At 36.4% G+C, this 26,532-nt stretch overlaps 1 protein-coding gene across 3 annotated transcripts in view; it reads left to right on the top strand.

Moving 5' to 3' along the window:
• The window catches only part of ATP6V1A (ATPase H+ transporting V1 subunit A), a 62,060-nt gene that overhangs the window by 26,043 nt on the left and 9,485 nt on the right, over positions 1-26,532 (top strand). For all 3 annotated transcript variants that reach the window (XM_058731370.1, XM_058731371.1, XM_058731372.1), the window contains 11 exons: positions 2,650-2,744; positions 6,175-6,303; positions 9,356-9,570; positions 9,853-9,990; positions 12,397-12,548; positions 16,514-16,676; positions 17,213-17,321; positions 22,655-22,777; positions 23,142-23,256; positions 23,812-23,875; positions 25,712-25,915. In XM_058731370.1, coding sequence (XP_058587353.1) covers positions 2,660-2,744; positions 6,175-6,303; positions 9,356-9,570; positions 9,853-9,990; positions 12,397-12,548; positions 16,514-16,676; positions 17,213-17,321; positions 22,655-22,777; positions 23,142-23,256; positions 23,812-23,875; positions 25,712-25,915 — 1,497 coding nt within the window. In that variant the 5' untranslated portion in view covers positions 2,650-2,659. The remainder of the gene's footprint in view (positions 1-2,649; positions 2,745-6,174; positions 6,304-9,355; positions 9,571-9,852; positions 9,991-12,396; positions 12,549-16,513; positions 16,677-17,212; positions 17,322-22,654; positions 22,778-23,141; positions 23,257-23,811; positions 23,876-25,711; positions 25,916-26,532) is intronic.

Raw genomic sequence — 26,532 nt, 5'->3', positions numbered from 1 at the left:
ACCTCATTTGTTTGTTCACTACTTCTTTGAAGACTTTGCCCAACCCATTTCCCAAATAAATGTTTGTCTTTAAACTTTGTTTTTTCCCTTATTGTCTAAGTAGTTTCTAGAAAAGCTTGTTCTTCTCTTTTTTGTATTCCAGTCTTTTGCAGTTTCATACCTGATTACTTAACAGCCCCTTCTACTGCATCTTTAGGAAGCTGGAAAATCCTAGTGAGCCAGTTTCCCCTTTTCATTACTTCCTCCCTCAACTGCCCTTCCTCTAATTTAATTTTCCTATTGAGAACACAAAAATCCTTGCTCTTTTATTGTGACATTTGTGACTGTGGTATCTGGTTTATTTTTTTCTAATTCACTTACATTGTTTCCAATGAGTGGAAGTATAACCTACCTTTAACCATAAATCACCAGCCTGATGATAGTCTCTACCTTATCACTGATGCCATCTTCAAGTTTTTGGTACCTTTCTTGCCCCTTTGATCGTATTCCTCTCACTTGTAAGGTCTCCCATATCTCCGTGTGGTTTTCATCGTTATTTTCACTCATATTTGTTTCTTTAATCACTGGGTTCTTCCTTGTTAGCCGTATCCACTGTTACCCTTCTGAAGCCACAAAGTGTATCCAACAGAACTCCACTCACTGTTAATGACTTCATTGTTATACTCTCCTCCCCAGTTCTTTGGTATCTTGGTTAATGGATTACAAATTGTGTCCCATGGAGTGTATGGTTCTGTAGTGATCCTTCATGGCTCCAAAGGACAAAAACACAACTCAGCTGTGCTTGAATTAATTCCCAGAGCTCAAGGTTTGTTTTTCCTTTGTCTTTCTGTATTCTTTCCAGCTACCTGTTCCCCCTACCTCATCTACATTGGTTTGCACTTCTCCCACATCTGAATTAGTTTCTCCTCTGCTCCCAGGGTGTTGTCATCTTGAATACTAAAGTCATTTTGCTTTATAGTCCTTTGTTTAAAGCCAGTGAAAGCCCCTTTTATTCACAATCCTATTCCCTAAGTTCAAGACAGGGCCTTTTCCTTGGTAGGAGCTCAATAAACATTTAATAAATTGAATTCCATTGACATTCAACCCATAACCATTTCCAGAGCTTTCCAGCTTCTTATCTTGCCTCCATCCCCTCCTCTACTTTAATCTGTTAGATGAATTAAACATCATTCTTCTCATAACAGCTCTCCCTTGGTTATTTTCCTATTGTTTATAGGCTAAAGTCCACTTGGCATTCATTTCAAGACCCACACATTAGTCTCTCTACCATTACATCCTTACTTTTCACTGTTGCCTTAATATAAACCTTTTATTCCATTCATACTGTCTATTAACTGTTCCTGAAATTTTTATTTCCATTCTTTTGTTCTTGTTATTTCTCCACCTGGAATGCCTTTACTGTCCTTCTTTTCTTAGTTGATGCTAATTCTACCTGACCTTCAAGAAGTCTTCCCTAATCATTCTAATATTTGTACTTTTAGTAAATAAGTATATGTTATTTGGTACTTTATTACTTATTGATCCATGACCCTTACTTTATGGTTGTTTGGGGACATTATTAGATTTTATATGTATGTGTATTTTATCTCCCTTGTTAAATTGCCAATAATTATTAAGTGAGACCAGCAGTCAAAAATAAACTTTCTACTTTGGAATCCGCAATCAGTTTTCTGTTTGGATTTGAATTGTTCATTTTTTGGGTTTTTGAGATTGCACATCAATAAAGAAGCCAAACTGAATTTCTTAAACTGTTGTGTGTTTTGCAAAAAGAAGAAGAAGAAAAAGGAAAATTGCTCCCAGAAAAATTGTAAAGATAGATAAAGATCGCTAATACATTAATATTTTTTTATTGTAAGATGTAATGTGTCAGATGGTGAAAAGTAAAGCAGGGAAGTTGCAATTTTCTTTTTTACTTTTAAATGTTTTGTTTATTTTTGAGAGGGAGTGCTCACTTGTGAGTGCAGGGGGGATAGAGGATCTGAAGTGGGCTCTGCACTCACAGCAGAGAGCCGGATGTGTGGGGCTCAAACTCACCAACTGTGAGAGAGCTGAAGTCAGACAGCCAATTGACTGAGCCACCCAGGAGTCCCTATTTCTTGCAATTTTAAATAGATAGGCAGAGAAGCCCCTCAGAGAAGGTGAAATTTGAGTAAAGACCTGAAGGAAATATAGGAGTGGTTATCTGGGAGAAGAGTACTCCAGCCAGGAGGACAACATGTGCAAAGACCCTGGGGCAGAATGTATGTATGTGTATATGTATATGTATTTATATGTAAGCATATATGTATATATATTTATAGTTTGCATATATTATATACAGAATGATTAAGGGGAAGAGTAGTTGGAAAGATCACAATGGCAATGGCAGAGAGGACAAGATATTGTAGGACTAGGTAAGCCATTGGAAAGACTTCACATTGTTTATTACACTCCTTGGTATTTTCTTGGAGTACTTTGCATAGGAATATGTAATTTTGAATTTTAATAATAACTGTAGACCATCCAAGAATGAGGTACTTTTAGGCAAATTTTAAGAACTTTATATTTTCTCTGAAGAAGTGGTAATAACTCAAGAATACCAATGATGAAAGTTAATTTAGTTCTTTTGTTTTATGGTTTGTAATTAAAACTTTTTTTAATTAACCATAGGTAAATTAACATGATGGATTTCTCCAAGCTACCCAAAATACTTGATGAAGATAAAGAAAGCACATTTGGTTATGTGCATGGGGTCTCAGGACCTGGTAAGTAATATGTAATAATCTCAATAGTAAAGATTCCTAACTTCAATTAATGTCTTTTCAGGGCATTTTAGGTAAAATACGCTAGTTTCTGTTCACTCACAGAAGTTCTATTTGCCCCTAAAAGATTTCATAGTTGATATAAGACTGAGGTAATACCTCCATCATAAGAGCTTCTTTAGCATTCATTACCTTTTTTTTTTAATCAAGTTTATTATTTATTTTGAGAGAAAGCATGTGTGCAACTGAGTGGGGGAGGAGCAGAGAGAGGGGAATAGAAAGGGAGTGAGAATCCCAAGCAGAGTACAGAGCCTGATGTGGGGCTTGATCTCATGAACCATGAGATCATGACCTGAGCTGAAATCAACAGTTGGACACTTAACTGACTGATTCACCCAGGCACCCCTTTTGCATTCATTATCTTAAGTTAATAATTATTGGGCACTAATTTGTGATATCCTATCTATTATGTATGTGTGTAATTGGTGTTCAGAGTTTTAGATATGTCTTAATTTTTTGTTAAATGTGAGGTGAAATAAGACTATATAATATAAAATTTATTGCTTTTAGTATGTAATACCTTGCAGATAATAGGCATTCAGTCAATATATGTTAATGTGGTTTGAACGTCAGTAATTTTTTTCAGAGCATTTCTCAACAATATCAACCTTGGCTCTTTGAATATATAAATGCTTCTGGATGTTTATTTTACATTTTCACATAACTAGGTATCTGTGGGAAAGAAGTTTTATGACATGAGAATGATAATAGAAAGCAGTTAAAAACTTTGTTTTATTCTGCCAAAACTTGGGGTACTGCATTTTAAATAATATATCTCATTCTAGTTTTCATTCATTTTACTCCAACTACAAAATATGATTCATAGTTTCCATGGTAAAAGCCACTCATTGATTTATAATCCTTAGTGCCATGGATACTTATATTTCCTTATGACTCTTTTTTTCTTTTTTAATTTTTATTTGAGAGAGTATGTGTACACAAGCAGGGGAGAGGGGAGAGTATGTGTACACAAGCAGGGGAGAGAGGGGGAGAGGGAGACGGAGATGGAGAATCTTAAGCAGGCCCCATGTTTAGCACGGAGCCCAGTGCAGGGCTTGATCTCACAACCCTGGCATAATGACCTAAGCCAAAATCAAGAGTCACTTAACTGACTGAGCCACCCAGGTGCCCCTCCTTATGTCTTTTTATAAACCTCATGCTATAGTCTTTTTGTTCTAATCACAGTGGAGGTAATGACCCTTTTCTGGTGTTTATGCAAATGAGGTCAGTAAGTCACAGTGTTTATTTCTCCCTAAGAAGTTTCTATAGCTTAGAACTTGGTGTTTGAGCTTGAACTCATTGGCAAAAACACATTTCAGTGTTGTCAGTTTCTTTTGCCTTTCCAAGTAACAGTTTTCCCCTTGATGATCAGAAGGGTCTTTAGGAAAGGCAGGCTATATTCAAGAACTTTTAGGGAAAAGGCAAAAAAGAATACCATCAAAAGAGTTTAGGTAAAAATATTTGTCTGAAACTTGTAGTAAACTGCTCCTAGAACCTATTTCTAATTCTTAAGTACTTAATAAAATGATAGAAAAATGGCATACTTTTGGGTTTATGAAATATGATTTAAAATTTTAGTTATCTCTGACATTTCAGTGCATCTTAACTCTTATATAGTAGGTATAGAGGTAAATATTTATGAAATTAACAAATCTTCATTGTTCTAACACAAGTTAATTAAATATTAATACTTTAATAGTTTCCCCTTGGATATTAGTACATGGTTCTAATTAATTGTATCAGGAGGCTAAATACATCAAAAATAGAGTTATTCTGGGCTGCCTAGGTGGCTCAGTCCGTTAAACATCTGACTTCAGCTCAGGTCATGATCTCATGGTTCGTGAGTTTGAGCCCTGCATTGGGCTCTACACTGACTGTGCCCTGACAGTGCAGAGCCTGCTTCAGATTCTCTGCCTCTCCCCCACTTGTGTGCATGCATGTACACATGCTCTCTCTCTCCCGCAAAAATAAATAAACGTTAAAATAAATAAGTAAATAAAGCTATGGGGCGCCTGGGTGGCTCAGTCAGTTGAGTGTCCGACTTCGGCTCAGGTCATGATCTCGCGGTCTGTGAGTTCGAGCCCCGCGTCGGGCTCTGAGCTGACAGCTCAGAGCCTGGAGCCTGCTTCGGATTCTGTGTCTCCCTCTCTCTCTGCCCCTCCCCTGGTCATGCTCTGTCTCTCTCTCTCATAAATAAACATTTTAAAAAATAAATAAAAAATAAAAATAAAGTTATTGCTACACAGATCTGAAAATGTACAACTTTCCCCACCTACCAGAAAAGTAACTTTTACTTACTAGACAATGTGATCTAAAATAGTAAGTATAAATTCTGGTTCAGTATTTATAAGAAATAGTAATTCTTGGGGCACCTGGGTGGCTGTCAGTTAAGCGTCTAACTTCAGCTCAGGTCACGATCTCACAGTTAGTGAGTTCGAGCCCCGCATCGGGCTCTGTACTGACAGCTCACAGCCTGGAGCCTGCTTCGGATTCTGTGTCTCCCTCTCTCTGCCCCTCTTCTGCTCATGCTTTGTCTCTGTCTTTCAAAAACAAATAAGCAGTAAAAATATATTTTAAGAAATAGGAATTCTTAATCAGGACTTCACCCAGTGGTAATGACTAATTATAAACATCCTTATGAAAGACAATTTTTTTTTCTAGATTTTATTTTTTAGGTAATCTGTACACCTAACATATGGGGCTCAAACTCACAGCCCCGATATTAGGAATCACATGCTCTACTGATTGAGCCATTCAGGCACCCCTGAAAAAAATTTTTTGGATGCATATGTGAGTTTTTCTAGGTAGAGCTGTTATTAGTTTATCAAAGAGGTCCTTGTCTCAGAAGAGTTTTAAGAGCCACTAATGGGAAGTGTTAGAAATGAAAGTAAAGATGTTGTTTTAAATATTATTTCTCAAAGGAATAAACAACACAGTTTTGTTTCTCAAAACAACACAGCAAACTGATACTTGTGTGGCATTCTGCCATGCAGCTCTTGTTCCAATTTTAGTTTAAACATTTTTTTTTTTATTCCCAAATCCATCATTCCATGTATTATAGCAACCGGCATGATCAAAGTGTGTCTCGATGCTGCTAGGTTTGCCAAAGAGAACTTTGGACTTTTTGAAAATAATTTTCATCTGTATTATGTAAATGAACAAGCTTTAGCCTAACACATACATTTTGTTTACCTCTATATCGGATGCTAAAAATGCATATTTTTGTGAAACTGTATGTATGTTTCATAGTGGGTGTTTTCTTTTTCTTATGAGTATGTAAGAGAGATGTATATTTGGGTTAACCGGATATTTTAATTATCTGTAACTATTCACAGGATCTTAAGTTTTCACAACACTCATTTGTTCTTTTCAGTGGTTACAGCCTGTGACATGGCAGGTGCAGCCATGTATGAGCTGGTGAGAGTGGGCCACAGTGAGTTGGTTGGAGAGATTATCCGACTGGAGGGTGACATGGCTACTATCCAGGTGTATGAAGAAACCTGTATCCTTTTTAGTTCAATTTCCTGCCACTTTCTACAAGTCAGAATTTAGGGATTTATAGCAAAGGTGGAAGTAGCAACAACCAATGATATCAGACGCATGAAATGCTGGTGTTATAAAGAAACCTGATCTTTACAGGAATTTTGAGGAAAGGTACTAGGAATTAATGATCTTATTTTAAGAAATTAATATTATCTTCTGAACGTTCATTGCTCTTTGTATTTTGGTAGTTCACAAACTTTAGGGGAAACCAATTAGAATTTTTCTTAAGAGTGACACATATTGTAGAAGAAAGCATAAACAGAATTAGCAATATCAATTTATATGGTTAAAATTCTCCAGTCATGATTTCTGTTTAAAATAGTGAATTCATAAATAAATCAGTCACTACTGTCTGCCTGTATTCTAATAAATAATGCTAGATGACATGTTACATTATGGTTTTAGCACTAGGAAATCTTTACTTCTTGTTTGGTTATCATAATTTTGGCTTTTAGGCATAGTATTTATTTTCAGTTTTCTATGAAAAAGAGATAATGTGTTAAACTTTGTGAAGAGAAACTACTTTTTTTTCAACTTAATTTATGTGTTTTACTTAAATTGACTCTTAAGGGTAGTAGTAATTCTCCTTATTTATTATTATTATTTTTGTTTAAGTACAGTTGACATACAATATTATATTAGTTTCAGGTGTATAACATAGGGATTTGACAATTATATACTTTATGAAATGCTCACCATTATAAGTATAGCTACCATCTTACCAAAGTTATTACAATATTATTAACTATATTCCGCATGCTATACCTTTTTATCCCTGTGACCAATTTGTTTTATAACTGGAAGTTTGTACCTCTAATCTCCTTCACCTGTTTTACCCATCCACTCAACCCTCACCCCTCTGGCAAACACCAGTTCTCTGTATTTATGAATCTGTCTCTGTTTTTGTTTGTTCATTTGTTTAATTTTTTAGATTCCACATATACATGAAATTATATGGTATTTGTTTTTCTCTATTTTTCTCTGAATTATTTCATGTAGCATAATACCTTCTAGGTCCACCCATATTGTCGCAAATGGCAAGATTTCATGCTTATTTATGGCTGAGTAATATTCTCTTGTGTAATATACACATATGCATATATGTTACAGTGTTTTATGTATATATACACACAGGTATGCTGCATCATCTTTATCCATTAAATCTATCAGTAGACACTTAGGTTGCTTCCATATTTGGCTGTTGTAAATAATGTTGCAAGAAATATAGGGGCATTAGTTTTTTGACTATTTTACGAAGATTTATTTGGTACAACTTTTTTGTCATACTAAAATACATTTTTTCAGGTAATTTGTCTCTCTGTGTGTGTACTGGTGTGCTAAATCAAAACAAAATCATCTGGAAATTTAAATAAAATTAGAAGTCTTTGTAGCTATGAAATCATGACTAATCAAAGACTTTTTTAAAAGACTTTTTCTATTGTTAGCTTTATCTTTTATTCAATCTTTTACGTGGTTTGAAGATTTAAGATAAAAACAAATGAAGGTGTATACAGTGACAACCCTCTTCACCATCGTCATCCTATATTTAGCCAATTTTCAAAACACATGCATGCAGCCATTTTTATTAATTCCTTTTATTGTATACCCTTCTAGGTTGTTAATTGCATATGTGAACCAATATAAATATGTTACCTTTCTTCCCTTTTTTCCCCAGAAGACAGCATACTATATGCACTGTTCTGTACCCTACGTTTTTTTATGCAAGATGGATAGGTATGTGAAAAGTATAGGAAAATGTTAGTGGTAGGATCTAACTGGTAGATATGAGAGTTCACTGTAAAAGTCTGAACTTTGCTCTAGGTTTGAAAAGTTTCATAATGGAAATGAAAATATATTTTGGAGATCTTTCTAGAGCAATTCATAGAAGCTCCTATTCTTTTTTTACAGCTACATAGAATTCTATCATATGAATATATATAATTTATTGATCTCTTTAATGATAGAAATTTTGGTTGTATCTAGTCTATATGTGTTATAAACAGTGTTATAGTGTAACTATAGGATGAATTCACAGAAGTTGGATTCTTGGGTCAAGATTTATGCATTTATATTTTTGATTTTGCTGAATTGCTGTCAATAAAAGTTGTAGTGATTTTACTCTTGTCAGCAAGTATGTGAGAGCAATGTGATTTCAGTGTGCTTACTTGCAGGTTGTATTCTTTTGCTTTCTACAACCACTTCTTAATTCTTAAGATTTTAAGTTTTTGTGCCACGTACTAGTATCCTTTCTAGGGGATTGATATTCCTCAGTAGTATAGCTGAAATCATGTATTAAGGAGAGTTGGAACAATGTATTAACCATATATTGCTGCTGTTGTTAGCTCTGTGGTTCCCAGACTGTGCAGAAGGCATACTGGGCAGCTGCAGCAAACTCATGTGATGCCCCAGGATATTTAAAAGTTTTGAGGTTAACACGGGAGTATTAGACATGTTGTCAGACATCACGTGAACCAGTAGCTTCAGTTTAATAAACACTTTCATTAGTCGGCCGCACTGTATTCTTGTCAATGATGTCATATCTTTGGGAAGCTGAGTGTTTGGTGATTATTAAGCTGAAAAGCAAGTATTGTACAAAAATGAATGTGGAACAGGTATTCAGTTTGATTCCAAGGTTTGAAAATGGTACAGTGCCCAGTAAGCACTTACATCCCATTTGTAAGAATTGATGTTGTTTAAAAATGAAATTAAAATATTTTTTTCTCTCAGGCTATATATTTTTCTCTCAGAGTGTCATTCAGTTATTAGGACATACATATTTATTAAGTTGTTTGGATAGAACTATTTAATAAGTGCAATTATTAGATACATCTTTTGTCACAGTGACCTGTGGCCTGAAAAAGTTAATGGAACACTAAGGATGTTGTGAACTGAGAAAGTTTGAGAATTTCTGTTTTAGCTTCTTAAGTATCATTTCCTGTTAAACTGTGATACTTCCTTTTTATAGAGTCTCTAAACTTTCAGAGTGAGTTTTCCTCAACTACTGTTTCTAGCGGGTGTGTCTGTTGGAGATCCTGTACTCCGCACTGGTAAACCCCTCTCAGTAGAGCTTGGGCCTGGCATCATGGGAGCTATTTTTGATGGCATTCAGAGACCTTTGTCAGATATCAGCAGTCAGACCCAAAGTATCTACATTCCCCGAGGAGTAAATGTGTCTGCTCTTAGCAGAGATGTCAAATGGGATTTTACACCTTGCAAAAACCTGCGGGTATGTCTTTGAAACCAAGATTTCTAACATTGGTGAAAGAATGTGAAATGGATGTTTAATGAACTATTTTGTACTCCTTAGTCTAATAAAAATAGACCACAGAAGTATAGTTTAATTTTTTTCTTTAAATCTGCTGGAAGAATTATAGAATATGTTTTATTGATAAATGAAGCAAATGATTTAAGTAATAGCAGCAAGGATGAATCTGCCTGACATTTATTTGAATGTTAAACAGCTTGATGTTTATTTGAACATTAAACACCCAATACGTTTGTTCTCTAGGTTGGTAGTCACATCACTGGTGGAGATATTTATGGAATTGTCAATGAGAACTCACTCATCAAACACAAAATCATGTTACCCCCGCGAAACAGAGGAACTGTAACGTACATTGCTCCACCTGGAAATTATGATACCTCAGTAAGTATATATACACTTTATCTGATAGTGTGGCCCTCCCTGATAGTCCCAAGAGTACCTGTTTTAGAGTCCTAAATAGGCATAGAAATGATACTTAATGTGCGAGTCTTAATTAACTCCCATAATTTTTTTTATCATGATGATTTAATACCTTTATGTATTGCAAAATGATTACCACATAGAGTTAGTTAACATTTCCATCAAAGCACTTTACCTACTTAACCTTTGTGTGTGTGCAGTGAGAACATTTAAGATCTACTCTTTAGCAACTTCCAAGTATATAGTACTATACTGTTATGTACAGTCATCATGTTGTACATTGGATCCCCTTATTCATTTTTTTCAAGTTTTTATTTAAATTCCCATTAGTTAACATGCAGTATAATGCATTACTAACACCCAGTGCTCATCACAATAAGTGCCCTCCTTAATACCCATCATCCATTTATAACACCTCCTCCTGCCCACCTCCCCTCCAGTAAACCTCAGTTTGTTGTCTATAGTTAAGTGTCTGTTTTCTGGTTTGCCTCTCTTTTTTTCCCCCCTGTGTTCATTTGTGTTTTGGCTTTTTTCTTAAATTCCACATATAAGTGAAATCATATGGTATTTGTCTTTGACTGATTTGTTTTCACTTTTAGCATAATACTCTGTAGCTCCATCCACATCATTGCAAATGGCAAGAGTTCATTTTTTATGGCTGAGTAGTATTCCACTGTGTGTGTGTGTGTGTGTGTGTGTGTGTGTGTGTGTGTTTTAGCTTCTTGCTAGGACACACACACCACATCTTCTTTATCCATTCATCAGTTGATGGACACTTGGGCTCTTTTTCATAATTTGGCTATTGTTAATAATGCTGCTATAAACATTGGGGTGCATGTGTCCCTTTGAATCAGTATTTTTGTATCCTTTGTAATGCAATTGCTAGATCATAGGGTAGGTCTATTTTTAGACCTTTGGAAACTCCACTCTGTTTTCCACAGTGGTTGCACCAGTTTACATTCCCACCAAGAGTGTAAGAGGGTTCCCCTTTCTCTACATTCTTGCCAACACCTGTTGTTTCCTCTATATAACTGCCATAATTATTTTTTATAAAGATTTTATTTTTGAACTTGGGCTTGGGAATACAAAAAGCAGAACATAGTGAGTTATTTTTTGTTTTTGTTTTTTTAAGGGAAAGTAATATCTAATATAACATTTTCCCTCCTTCTTAATTTATGCTCGTCTTAAAGCCCTGATTCTTTAGGCATAGAGTAGTCTTTGATTTTAACTGTTAATCTATGTTTGCATAATTAATTGTATAATGGATTATATGAATTCTAACTCTGGGTAGGTTGTTTAAAACTTAGTCCTTTAATGTTATTGCTAGTCAGTAAAATACAGTAGACTTATAATAGTCTTTGTGGGTATGAAGATAACTTTATTAAGAAGACTATTGTAACAAATAATCTGTTCCAGATAAAATGTGAGTGAAAACAATTTTCTAGTCATTTCTCAAGAGTAAGTCTTTGCTCTACAAAATATAGAGAACAAAAGATTTAGATTGGGATTCTGGGCAATCAGCTAGCCTTACCAGCTTAAAGACTCACACACATGGAAGGAACACTCTGAGGTAGACAGTTCAAATTCATGGAGTAACAAAATTATAGATTGCTATAAGTCTGTGGACATTGGGATTATTTGTGAGTAGTTGAAACCATCTTAGTGTTCATAAATGTTAGAGTATTACTCATTATCTTTTTGCTTTTGTAAATATTTAAAAATATTTTACTTTATTAGATATTTTAGGGTTCTTAATAAGTATTTTTTATTGAATCGGTATAAGAGCACTATAATAAAGTAAACAAAGGAAAGAGTAATACGAAAACTTTCATTTCTCCCTCAGTCCCAAGAGTATCTTCTGTATCTTTTTAAGACGTGTCCCTGTGCATATCCATATCATTTTTTAACTATTCTTCTATTATTTGAAATAGGTCTTTCTCAACTCCTATTTTTTTAAGCATTAAAACTAATAAATGCACCTGGTTAAAAAAAATTAGAACTGTATATAAAGATTTGCAGGGCACCTGGGTCGCTCAGTCAGTTGATCGTCCACCTCTTGGTTTTGGCTCCGGTCATGATCTCACAGTTCATGGGATTGAGCCCTGCGTTGGGCTCTGTGCTGACAGCATGGAACCTGCTTGGTATACTCTCCCTCCCTCTCTCTCTGCCTCTTCCCTGCTCACACACATTCTCTCTGAAAATAAATAAACATATATATATAAAAAGATTGGCAATAAGAAATATAAATCTCCTCCACTTCCACATACTAGCTTTCTACCCCCAAGAGGAATTTGGGGTTACTTTGATGTTAGAGGAAGAAATGTTCATAAATTTGACTGTACTTAACATCCTACTGTATTTCTATAGGATGTTGTCTTGGAACTTGAATTTGAAGGTATAAAGGAAAAGTTTAGCATGGTCCAAGTGTGGCCTGTACGTCAAGTTCGGCCTGTCACTGAGAAGCTGCCGGCTAATCATCCCTTGTTGACTGGCCAGAGGGTCCTTGATGCCCTTTTTCCGTAAGTTTGAGCTATGTCCTGTGGTTTTTCCTCAGAGGATTATATGTGGTTATTGTTTACCTGCCTTATAGATATCTTATGTGCTAATGCTATAATGAATTTTATCTAGAGAAATAATAGTAAATTAGTTAAAAATGTTCATATATTGCCAATGTTTATTATGGAGTGAAATCATTGACACAGTTGCAAAAAGAGCATTACTTCTAACACTTTTTGAAAAAATAAAATTTCCAGAAAATCTGTACCCAAACAATATAGCTGTCTTTATTTAGCTGTCCTGGAATTAGTAGACTGGTGTCACTATAAATATGGTTTCTAAAATCAACTGGGCTCTCTGTGCTGCCCAGGAATCTTTCTTAATTTATAGTCTGCTCTTTGCCATTTTCTTCATGAACTGCTTAAAAACCTCAAACCTCTTGTCTTTAAATCTCAGACTTTACCATACTCTGCTTTACTTTCAACAAAAAGACTTCATCATTTATTTCACAGAAAAGACAGAAGCTGTGATACAGTAACTCCTTCAACTTCTGAATCATGAACCCACATACGTCCCACTTAAACCCTTCAAACCTACCCTCTGAGTTGTTCTCACTATTTCTCACAAGATCTTCGATCCTGTGACTTATTAGTCAGCACCTCCTGTTTCCATATCCTTCAGGAACCAGCTTAAGCTTAATAGTCTGTCACTCTTATGGACACTGGCCAATAGACTATATTTTCTTGTTCCTTTGTTTTCTGTCACACTCACCGGGCAAAATCCCAACTGAATCTGTCCAGCCACCTCCTGCTCCCAAGTCTACACACAGGCTGCTGAGAAATTCAGTTAATCAGTGCAAGGTGGTATCTCACTGCTGGGTCCCAAATCCTACTGCATTTCTCTCTTTCCCATTCTCCTGCTCTCCTCAGCAGCTGTTTCAGACCTCTGCACCTGCCTCAGGTCCTGGGCTCTACTCTTCCTTCTTCATTAGCAACAAATGATCATACTAGAGCCTTCACATGTGAAACTCCTTCCATTAATGTACACTTCCATTCGTCCCCTCTCATCTTTCCTCTTTCTGGAGCTTATCCTACCTCATGTCTCCTCAGGGACCTCCCTCTGTAGGTTATCTTCCCTTTATTTCCCATTTCATGAAAAAATATCTACCTTCTATCCTTTTCTCCTTTCTGTCTTCCACTACTTGTCTCCTCATCTTCACAGCCAGACTCCTTGAAAAAATAAATTAGCCATCTCCACTTTTCCCACTGTAATTCACAGTGCCTGCCCAGCTGGCTTGCCCACAGTTGAAACTACTGTCACTAACATTCTCACTCACTACCATACTGATAATTCAATAAATAAGTTTTAGTATTTCCTTAATTTCTATGACTTTGAATGTTGAATGTTGCTGCTGATTCCTTCCTCCTTGAAATACCCTGTTTTTGTTCTTCCTGTTAGCTTCTATACACAAGTCCTTATTCTCTACTGCAAGTTCCTTCTCCTTTAATTTTGATATTTCTTAGAGTTTTTCCCTTTCTGGGGCCCCTTACCCTATGTGGATAACTTTGTCCACTCTAATGACTTAAATCTTCCTCTACATATGATGACTTCCAAATCTGTATCTTCCCCCAGATCTTATGTGAGTTCCAGACTCACATTTCACTTCTGATCATGCCTCTCCTTTTGAACATCTAATGGGTACTTCTAAGTCAGTATGTTCATAGCTAAAATCATCATCTTAATCACCACTCCCTTCCTTGAAACTTGTTCATCTTTTTTTGTTGCCTGTTTCAACGGCTATCATTATCCATCCAGTGAATGCTGAATCTAAAATCTATGATTTCTCTCAAGGATCATTCTTACCTGCTCACATCTAATTATTGAAGAAGTGCTTTTATTCTCTTACCCAGGTATTTTTTATCTACATCTTTCATCCCTACTCCATGATTTTAATTAAGGATCTTACCCTCGTTCCTGCCATAATCACATTTAATTAGACTTCTCCTTAGTCTTGCCTTCTTTCTAAAGTATTGTCCATATTACATAATGATGCATCTAAAACACATAACTCGTCCTATACTGTTTTGCTTGAAACCCCAAAATGCTTTTTATTGCTCTTAAATCCTCCTGCGGCGCCTGGGTGGCTCAGTCGGTTGAGTGTCCAACTTCTTCATCATTTTGCCATTTTCTTTATCTTCATGATTTCACGGTTCATGGGTTTGAGCCCCATGTTGGGCTCTGTGATGATGGCTCAGGCCTGGAGCCTGCTTCAGATTCTGTGTCCCCCTCTCTCTCTCTGTCCCTCCCCCACTCATGCTCTGTCTTTCTCTCAAAAATAAATAAATATTAAAAAAAATATATACTCCTTAACTCCTTATAAAACCATCTGGTCTGTGATCTGGCTATTGCTTACCTTCCAGTATCATGTCAGCCACTTGACTGCCCAGCTTCCTTATGCATCATCTTCCAGGCATCCTGAAGGACTTTTAGTTCCTCAAGCAGTGCTCCCTTTTGCCCCTGGACCTTTGGATATACTATTTCCTCTGCTTAGAATGTTATTTCCCTTTGTCTGGCTAATTTCTGTTTCCTTTCAGGTCCTTCCCTTCAGAAGGATTTCCTGACCCTACTCCAATCCAGTGTCAGACTTTGCACCCCTTCCTGTGTTTTCCCCTAGCACCTCGGATGTTCTCTTGATAGCATGTTTCACATTGAATTGCTGAACTTCCAAACTGGGGCACACCCAGCCCTGCCTCCCCATCCAAGTTAAAAGTGATTTGAGAGAGGTATACAAAGCTATAGGATGAATGGACATGCCCTCGTGGTTTATCAGAGTCACTGAAAGGTTTGAAGGAGAGGGACATCTGGGTGGCTCAGTCAGTTGAGCATCCAACTTCATCTCAGATCATGATCTCAGTTTGTGAGTTCAAGCCCCACATCGGGCTCACTGCTGTCAGCCTGTCAGCACAGAGCCCACTTCAGATTCTCTGTCCCCTTCTATCTGCCCCTCTTCCACCTGTGCTGTCCCCCCCCAAAATAAATATTAAAAGAAAAAAAAGGTTTGAAGAAAAAAATGTTTAATGTGTATTAGTTTAATTTTGAAGAAGTCTGTCATTATTATTAAGGTCATAATGTTTCTGTGAATTTTATAATAAAACAGTATTGCAAAGAAATTTCCCTTAGCACTAAATTTCATTTCTCCTGCCCACACCCTCCTGCTCTACATGCACACTTGGCGTGTGAACACACACACACAGACACATACCACACCATTCACTTTGCCCTGCCCTTAAGGATATTTCATTCTCTCTTGCCACTTCTTAGGGAAAGTTTGAATGTAGCTGCTAAATGGCACTATAACCACCAGCTGACTTTGGTTTACACCGCTGGAATGTGAGCTCTGCATACAGAAACATGGCTATCTTATTTGCTGGTGTCTCTCCAGCAATTTAAACAGTTTTAGTGCCTAGGAAGTACTTTATGAATAGTTATTCAGTGTATAAAAGGGGATTGGCATAACACCTTAACAAAATTCTTTGTTCATTAACCTTTATAGCAAGATATGATTTTCTTAGGTCTTATTTTTTGCCTCAAGACAACTTAGAAAAGTTGTTTAAATTTTTCTTTTAGCTGTAATTCCTATATTGTGCTTACGTGAACTAATTTATATAAACATTCCAAGTATCATTAGTACTATTTTATTTTCATATTCCTTTTCCCCAGGTACTTTATGGCATGTACCCTCCCAATCTAGCTATTAAAGGTGGTAGAGATGGTTAATGACAATAAAAAACATACACTGTTACAGGTACCAGCTGTGGAAGCAATTACTGTATCTGTTTATCTATCTTTGTGTATATATGTAGATACAGATGAAAATATTTCAAAGTGCTTTCCTTTCTTCAACTTGTTTTTCTGTGTCACTTACCTACTTTATTTGTTAGTAGTAATTAGCAAGTGTAGTAATCCACACTTTGTTTTCTCCGCTCAGATGTGTACAGGGAGGAACTACTGCAATCCCGGGGGCTTTCGGCTGTGGAAAGACAGTGATATCGCAGTCTCTATCCAAGTATTCCAATAGTGATGTGATCATCTATGTAGGATGTGGTGAACGAGGAAATGAGATGTCTGAAGTCCTCCGGGACTTCCCAGAGGTCTGTACATACAAAGCTTCAAATATTATTTTAGAGAAAATACCACTAACCAACTTCCTTTGGCAATTAAAAAAGCTTTGTCTTGGACCTAGAGCAATGCTCTGATTTGTCAAGGATCTCTTAAAGAATTTTCTGATTATATGTGTGATTCAATTTGTATATTCCAGGAAAGGAATTTGAATTTTTCAAATACTTTAAAGTTTCTATTTGTGGTCTGATGGTTTTCAGTTATTGGGAGAAAGATGAAATAGACAAAATATTTGTAGATGGGAACTTTATATTGGCTTTATATGATCTACTAGGTTGCTAAAGTAATATTCCTTTTTCCATAAAATAATGGATTTCATTTATGCAGTGGAAATAATGCCTATCTTCTTCCCAGCACAGTGGGGCAGGGAGGAGAGGTTGGAGTGATGAGAAATATTACTTTGGGAAAACTGATTATAAGAGGGATTAAATATGGGTAAGTTGTAAAAGCGGGGACTAAAATGTTCTGTTTGGAAATGGGAGGGTCATAATCGATTGTTTGCTTCTAGCTCACGATGGAAGTCGATGGTAAGGTGGAATCAATTATGAAGAGGACAGCTTTGGTAGCCAATACCTCCAATATGCCTGTTGCTGCTAGAGAAGCTTCTATTTATACTGGTGAGTATATGAATTGAAATAAAAGCAGTGTACATCTGTTCTTAAGTTTAAAGCTAGCACCAAACCTTTTCTTTTTCCAAAGAACTTTCCTTTCATTCTAAAATACTTTGTGTGTACAACCATATTCCTAGCTTTTAAAAAATGCTGCACAAAAATGAATAAATCAATAAATAAAAATAAAAAATGCTTTATGTACATATGAGGATATGTCAGTATATTTCTAGAATTGTCTCAATCTTGTTAATAATCAGAAAACAATGTTATCTTCTACTACCTTTTTTTTTTTTTTCATTACATCTTTTACCATTGTTCTAAACTCCAAATAAATCTGTATGTCTGTAACTTTAATGATGACCTTTGGATTAGTATATTTTGATGGTTGGATATAAAAGATAAGAAAATCAGTGCACTTATGTGTTACCTCCCATATTTGCTCCCACTTCTATCCCTGCTTTTTGGTACTTTTATTTCTACATTTTCAGATTTATGATATTCACATTCTATGTGTAACCATGCATACAATATTCGTATTAGCCTTAAACCTAGAGTAAAATGGAGTCAGTCCCCACAGGCACTCTTTTGGCTATAATTTCTCCATTTATTTTGCGGTTGGCTAAAATCTGACTTTTGAAAGTTTCCTCAAGAAAGTCTCAGGGAAACTACATTCTATGAATTCTTATTTCTTCATAAGTTTGTTTTTTTCTACTGCCTTTAAATTTTCTTTTTTGTTTGTTTTTTTTTTAATGTTTATTTTTGAGAGAGAGAGAGAGAAAGAGTGTGAGCAGGGGAGGGGCAGAGAGAGAGGGAGACACAGAATCTGAAGCAGGCTCCAGACTTCGAGCTGTCAGCACAGAGCCCAGCATGGGACTCGAACTCACAAGCCATGAGATCATGACCTGAGCCTAAGTCAGATGTTTAACTGACTGAGCCACGCAGGCACACCTGTTTTTGTTTTTGTTTTTGTTTTTGTTTTTGTTTTTGTTTTTTTAAGTAATCTCTACCCCCAGCATGGGGCTCAAACTCATGACTCTGAGATCAAGAGTCGCATGCCCTTCCGACTAAGCCAGCCAGGCACCCCAATACTGCCTTTAAATTTTAATAGTAGTTTGGTTGAGTATAAAATATTTTGGATCAATGTTTGTTTCCTTGAGAACTTTTATTGTAGCACTAAATACAAGGGAGGGATCTGAAGCCAACCTGCTTTTTTTTCCTTTTATGGAAGATTTTTTTTTTTTCCCCAAAGGAATTTCTCTTTCAATTTAAAGTTTTATAACTTTGGGACACCTGGGTGGCTCAGTCAATTAAGCGTCTGACTTCTGCTTAGGTCATGATCCCACAGATCTTGAGTTCAAGCCCCGCATCAGGCTCTGTACTGACAGCTCAGAGCCTGGAGCCTGCTTTGGATTCTGTGTCTCCCTCTCTCTCTGCCTCTCCCCCAATCATGTACTGTCTCTTTCTGTCTCTCAAAAATAAGTAAACATTAAAAATTAAAAAAAAAAAAAAGTTTTACAACTTTATTAAGATATATGCCAGTATTGATAGTTTTGATAAATTTTTCTTGAGGCGTAGGAAACGTCAGCTTATGAACTTTTTCAGCTTATGAACGTGTTTTTCATTTTGGAAAATTTTCAAGAATTGTTTCCCAAACTTTTCTCTTCTGCTATGGTTATCTTCTTCAAACTAGACATATTGGATCTCCTTTATCTGTTTACCTTATATATCTTATCCTTTCTAATCCTTTTTATTTAGCCTTTTGTTCATTTGCTCACAGGATATTCAGTGGTTATTCTTTGCTTTGCTGCTAATGAAACGTTCATTTCTGTAATGGCTTTATTTTTTCTTCCAGCTCTTTGTTGAGCTCTGCTGGCTCATGAAACCTCTTTTCTGACCTTACTGTATACTCCTTGAGATTTTATTGTGTGGTAGGACGTGTTATTAACAGTTTCTTTCATTAATTTATCGTGGTCACAGTTTTCACCTATTCCTTGGCAGGTTCTTTGGCCATCATTGTATTTGCTCTTCTGTCCTTTTTCTTCTTGTATTTTTTGTAGTTCCCATACTGATATGTATTGTTACTATTACTCATCTCTGCAGGAGATGGGAAGGGAGACAGGATTGCTTCATGGCAATCTGTGGAGTTTGTTATGGCATGGAGTTGTGTAAGTTACTTTGATCTTCTCCTGCCAACAGAAATCTACTGCCACAAGGTCACTTACAGTGCATTCTTTCTCTTCTACCCTGCCTCACCCACTTTTTCCTCACTGTAAAAGAGTGCCTACCTGCATTTTGTTTGTCCCCATCACCCTGCTTCTCCTTGATGCCATACTGGATCCATGGAACTCCTGCCAGTACCCAGTATCCCTTGTGCAGTGTTCCAAACAAAGGATTCTTGGCTTTGCCCCAGTTTTACAAAAGCATAATCTGAGATGTTCAGCTTCAGGTGAATTCTTGGGGTCTTCCCACATCCTTGTTTGGGTTTTACCTCATTTAGGTGGCTTTCCTCATTATTTTGTTGTGTAGCTAAACATGTCCCCTAGTTTTTGGTAATAGAGTTTGTGTTTTTTATACTTCTTGTTCTCCTTGTTTGGTGATTACTTTTATGAGAAGGGAAAAGGGATATATTCACCTATTATTTTAAGACAAGAAGTCTACCTACTTCTTCTAAATGGCTGCACAGTATCCCTTCTGTATGGGTGTATCATAATCTATTTTACCAGCATCCTTCTGGTAGACACATAAATTATTGACAGGTTTTGTTTTTTTTTTTTTTGTTTTTTGTTTTTGTTTTGGGTTTTGCTTTGTTTGTTTGTTTGTTTGTTTGTTTTTTGCTATCACAAACCTTGATTCACTAAAACATCCTTGTGTATGTTTTTTACAGTTTCTTTTCATGTTTTGTGCATGTGTTTCTTTGTACATTTTTGTAAGGTAAGTTTATAAAAGTAAAATTGCTAAGCATACAACTGTTAATGTGGATCTTAGATATTGATAGCTCTTCAAAAAGGATATGAGTGAACAAGAGTTCTGTTTCCCCACATCTTCACCAGTGCTATGTTTTGTAATGCTTCCTAATGATAATTATCAAACATACAGTGAACACTGATGTACTCAGCACCTAGATTTTATAATTTACTATCCCTGCTTTATAGATACCTATTCAGTCTGCGCTCTCTCTCTCAAAAATAAAAAGACATTAAAAAAAAAAAAAAAGGCAGGGAGGCGCCTGGGTGGCTCAGTTGGTTGAGCATCCGACTTCAGCTCTGATCACCATCTCTTGGTTCACTTGTTTGAGCCCTCCATCAGGCTCTGTGCTGACAGCTCAGAGTCTGGAGCCTGTTTCAGATTCTGTGTCTCCACCTCTCTCTGCCCCTCCCCTGCTCACACTCTGTCTCTCTCTCTTTCAAAAATAAATTTTAAAAAACATTTAAAAATTTTTAAAATAAAGATACTGATTCAGTCTGTATTTCTTTCAGCTAACATCTTTCCTATCTGTATTAACTAATTGAAAGCTGCATTCTGTCCATTTTCCTTTTGGATAGGAGTTATTTTTCATACTGATTTATAAAAGCTCTTTGAAATTAGTCTTTTATCTGTCATGAGTTGGCCAGTGTTTTCCCAGTTTGTTCATTTTTTTATTTTGTCTGAGGTTTTTTTTTTTTTTTTTTAACTAGTAGGCACTGAAAACTCTTTGAAGTTTACTTATATGTATCTGTTTCTTCCACCAAGTCTCCCTAATACATTATCACAGAGGCTTAAAGTGCAGCTATGTATGCTCATATAAGTGAGGATCTGATCCTATCATCAGATTGAAATATGTGATAACTATTGTTTTTTTAAGCGTTTTTAAATGTTTATTTGTTTATTTTTGAGAAAGTGCAAGCCGGGGAGAGGCAGAAAGAGAGGGAGAGAAAGGATCTCAAGCATGCTCCACGCAGTGCTCAGGGCTCTATCTCATAATGCCTAAGATCATAATCTGAGCCAAAATCAAGAGTTGGTCACTTAAGCAACTGAGTAACCCAGGCACCCCTTTTTTTAAAACTTAATAATGAGAAGCAATATTTTTTTTAAAGACTTTGTTCATGGAATCATTTTTTTAGAAGCCTCAGATATCGATTTCTTATTCTGAAAGTACAATATGATAAATAGTAAAGCGCTGAATTTTCGAGTACTATTTTGTTTTACTTATATAAGACTTTTTCTTTACTGGTAAAATAAAGGAATCAGGGCATTAGATTTTGAGACTATTATAATTTAGTAAAGGCGTTTATACATATCATTTCATCCGATATATACAAGTAGGTAGAACAAGAGTTATTCCATTTTAACAGATTAGGAAATCACACTGGGAAGTGAAGTTAGTTGTGGAGATTAATCAGAGAACAGGAGCTAGAACCCAGGATTTCTTTCTGTCTATTAGCTTCTTCTAAATGGTTTACTCTAAGTGATTTAACAGAACAGAACCTGGTATACACAGGAGAATGATCTGGATAATTAAGATATTACTTGTGTTAACATTTGTTGCATTTGAAAAATAAGCTAATTAGTTGATGGTTTTTGGTATATGTATATGTGATACATAGACAAAAGCTACAATGGGAATTAATTTCAGACTTAATTGTCTCAACAAAAAATAGAGAAAAAGTCTTTTCCTGGTTTTTAAAATGTACAATATTGGGATACCTGGATGGCTCAGTCAGTTAAGTTTCTGACTTTGGCTCAAATCACGATCTTACGGTTTGTGGGCTCAAGCCCTGCATCAGGCTCAGAGCCTGGACACAGATTCTGTGTCTCCCTGTATCTGTCCCTCTCCCACTCATGCTCTGTCTCTCTCAAAAATAAATAAACAAAAAAATTAAATGCACAATATTAGAATAGGCTATGGCAACAAATAAACCCAAATTTGTCATTGCTCAGGATAACAGATGTTTTTTTTAAGTGGTTAGGGGGACTCTTCTTCATTCTGTCATTCTGGGCTGGGACCCAGGCTGAAAAGTACTCTTCCGTTTTCAACTCCTGACTTTCAGGGCTGCTGGGAGTTCTGTCCATCTCAGTAAGCCAGAAAGAATAAAGAGCATGGAAGGTATGTGTGGCATGCCTGATGATGGAACTCATTACTTCGACTTTCATTCTGTTAGCTAGAGGTCAGTTACCTGGTCATATCTAAATACAAAGGAAGCTAGGAAATATAATTTGGCTTTATGCACAAAAGAAGGGGAATTTTGATGAACAGCTAACAGTCTGCCTCATGTACTTATTGCTTTAAAGTTTTCTTAATGATGACAAAGTCAGGATTCTACATTATAGAATTATAACTTGTAATATTCTCCCCAATTTAGGAATTACGCTGTCAGAATATTTCCGTGACATGGGTTATCACGTCAGTATGATGGCTGACTCTACCTCTAGATGGGCGGAGGCCCTTAGAGAAATCTCTGGTCGCTTAGCTGAAATGCCTGCAGGTGAGTCTTTGTATTGCTTATTATATTAAAAGGCTGATAGGATTTTTAGGACTGGCTTAGAACCTCCCTTAAATTTCTTTTCACGGGGCTCCTGGGTGGCTCAGTTGGTTGAGCATCCACCTTCACTCAAGTCGTCATCTCATGGTTCCTGAGTTGGAGCCCTGCGTCGAGCTCTATGCTGACAGCGTGGGACCTGGAGCCTGCTTCAGATTCTGTGTCTCACTCTTTGCCCTTCCCCCGTTTGCTCTCTTTCTGTCTCTCTCTCTGTCTCTCTCTTTCAAAAATAAACATTAAAATTTTTTTCTTTTTTTTTTTTTCTTTTTTTTTTTTTAGTTAAAGAAAAAATTTTCTTTTTGCTTTTCAGATAGTGGATATCCTGCATACCTTGGTGCCCGTCTGGCCTCTTTCTATGAGCGAGCAGGCAGGGTGAAATGTCTTGGAAATCCTGAAAGAGAAGGAAGTGTCAGCATTGTAGGAGCGTAAGCACCTAAACTATTTACTCTTCAAAAGAAGAATAAAAAGTCATATATTTTAAAGAGAAAATACTCAGCTTCCTCTGAGGGTAGTGGTTCTTAACCACTGCAGGGTCACCCGAGGAGCTCTTTACAATGTACACGTTTAGGTTATCTCTGCACTGATTTTTTTATATTCAAGTCACAATATCTTACGAGTAACTTAGAAAATTATAGACATGTTTAAGTAAGATTGTATGGAAAAACAAAGTGAAGATCCATGATCACTACCTAAAGCCATACTTTGTTCTTAGAGTTTTTTCTTCCTTCCTGCTTCATGTATTCGATTAGAGTCACGAAACTGATTATGTCTCTCATATTTTGCACTTGAAGGCATTCAATAGTTACCATTCTTATTTGCAATTTAGTATTGATTTTTATTAATATTTGTATGTAGATTTTCTTTTCAAAGGTTAGTTCTAAAGTTATTTACATTAAAATTAACTTCTAAAAAACTTTTACTTTCATATACCAGCTGTGTTTTCTTAAGCTTTTCTAATGACTTTTTTCTTTTAAATTTAGGGTTTCTCCACCTGGTGGTGATTTTTCTGATCCAGTTACATCCGCTACTCTTGGTATTGTTCAGGTATACCTTTTCCTAGCATAGTCAACTTCTGAGTTTTCCCACCCTTACCCTAATGTTACCTAATCATCGTGAAGTATTAAATTTACTCATTAAAAAGTAGGCAGTAGGAAGGTTTGTTTTAGGAACATTCTTGTCACTGAGAGTTTTTATTCTGTCCATTCTTTCTTAGCTCTTTGCTGAAGATTTATGAAATTTAATTTCTGTAAGTGGAAAATATATCTGGAATAGCAAAGTTTTATTAGTGTTAGAATAATACTACCCTTTAAATGAGAGTAACCCTGGTTGTAGAAACAAATAGGCCTAAAAATGCATAATGAAAAAAACCCAGTAGAAGTTTCTTTTTCCTCATAGTACGGTCTAAAGCAGATGATCCTATCAGAGGGCAGCTCTTTTCCATATACTAATAATTCACAGACCAGAGGTCCTTCCAGCTTGGGCTCCACCATCATCACCTAGACTGTTAACCATCTGCATCTTGCTGCCACAAGGGGAAACTGTGGAGAAGGCACACCCACTGTGTGAACTTTGGGCTCCAGTGCAATCCCCCACTCATTCTGTTAGCCACACCCAGATGAAAGCAAAGCTGGAAAGTGTAGTTTCTGCCTACGCAGCTGCCTCCCAGTGACAAGGCATGAATAGTGGTGGATAGCTAGCCAACTTGGCCATTAAGAGAAGCCTAAGTGAAAGATGTATACAAATCAGGACTATAGTAAAGAAAATAAATGTTGATATATTCATAAGTATTATTCATGTGAGAAAAAGAATATTTGCTTACATTTCTGTCAGTGTCTGATAAAAAGAAATGTCAGGCTAAATGTACAGCTCTCAAGGTGTTTAACCTTTGCTAACATTTTGAGTTTAAATTGCCGGGAAAGGAGGAGTAAAGTTAAGAAGGTATAAAATATAGGGGGTTCCTGGGCGGCTTAGTTAAGCATCCAACTTTGGCTCAGGTCATGATCTCACACCTTTTTTGTGTGTTTGAGCGTTGCATGAGGCTCTGTGCTGGCAGCTCAGAGCCTGGAGCTGCTTCAGGTTCTGTGTCTTCCTCTCTGTCTCTGGCCCACCCCGGCTCTAACTCTGTGTCTCTCAAAAGTACATAAACATTAAAAAACAAAACAAAATGCGGTGCCTGGGTGGCTCAGTTGGTTAAGCAGCCTACTTCGGCTCAGGTCACGATCTCACAGTTGGTGAATTTGAGCCCCATATCAGGCTCTGTGCTGACAGCTCAGCACCTGGAGCTGCTTCAGATTCTGTCTCCCTGTCTCTCTCTGCCCCTCCCCCACTCGGGCAGTCTCTTTCTCTCTCAAAAATAAATAAACATCAAAAAATTGTAAAAAAAAAAAAAAAGTAGTAGAAAACTTTAAAAAATGACTAAAATATACATGAACATTTGGCCTTTGAAAAATGATTGGTAGACTTATTGAGTTGACCCTTCATGATAGGGAATCCAAGTTAATCAGAATGTTTCCAGGTTTTTAATCAAAGGGAAGAATCTGTTCTTTCTCTATAGTCATTTTCTGGTTCCTCTGTTTATATTGTACCATAATAAATCTTCAAAGGAGTCAATTTTTTTTTACTATCAGATTTGCCATACTATTGAGGAAATTCAGATACAATTTGAATTTGACTATAATTCTCCTGAAACTAAAAGAAATATATTTTTTAATTCTAAGTTTTATTCTATTTCAGTTACACATGGTATATACTAAAAAGATAATTTGACCAAAAAGTTACAAAATTGCATATTTAGAACAAACAAATATACTTCAAGGCTTTATTTATTTACTTATTTAAGAAAAATCATTGAATTTGTTTTTGGTTTTTTGTTTACATCAGGTGTTTTGGGGCTTAGATAAGAAACTAGCTCAACGTAAGCATTTCCCCTCTGTCAACTGGCTAATCAGCTATAGCAAGTACATGCGTGCGTTGGACGAGTACTATGACAAACACTTCACAGAATTTGTTCCTCTGAGGACCAAAGCTAAGGAGATTCTGCAGGAAGAAGAAGACCTGGCAGAAATTGTACAACTTGTCGGAAAGGTAAGTGGTTAAGCCCCATGGAGGACAGATCCAGGAGTTATACTGGTGTGTTTTAAGGACAGAGATAACCTTGGATTCTTGCCTAGCAAAATGAGTCCTTATTAAATGTTTTTTAAAATAATGGAATTTTAGCTTAGCCTTTATCCAGTAGATATTTGAGGGTCCTATTTATGTTATGGAAGGTAGAAAGATGATTCTTGTTTTGATTATCTACTATTGAATAACAAACCACTCCAATACTTTTGAGTGTTTGAACAGTGTTTTACTGCTCGTAGTTTCGGGGCTGATTGACTGTTGGACTTTCTTGCTTGGGCCCCTCATACAGTTGCAGTCATATGGTGGCTGAGGCTGGAGTCATCTGAAAGTTTCTTCCCTCGCAGGTTTAGTGCCTGGGCTGGGATGGCTAGAATGGCTATGGGTTAGCTGGACATTTCTCCGTCCATGTAGTGTCTCCACATGGCAGTTTAGGGCTGTCAGACAGAGTATATAAAAAGAAAGAAAGTGGAAACCAACAGCCTCGTAAGCTGGGGCCCCCAAACTAGTATATCTATCACTTCTGTTTTATGTTCTGGTCAAAGCAGGCACAGAGCTTTCCTAGGTTAAAGAAGAGGGGCTTG

Source organism: Neofelis nebulosa, chromosome 5 (assembly GCF_028018385.1).
Source record: "Neofelis nebulosa isolate mNeoNeb1 chromosome 5, mNeoNeb1.pri, whole genome shotgun sequence".
Taxonomy (NCBI): domain Eukaryota; kingdom Metazoa; phylum Chordata; class Mammalia; order Carnivora; family Felidae; genus Neofelis; species Neofelis nebulosa.
Note: the sequence above shows the minus strand (reverse complement) of the source record. Positions and strands in the feature narration are given on the sequence as shown.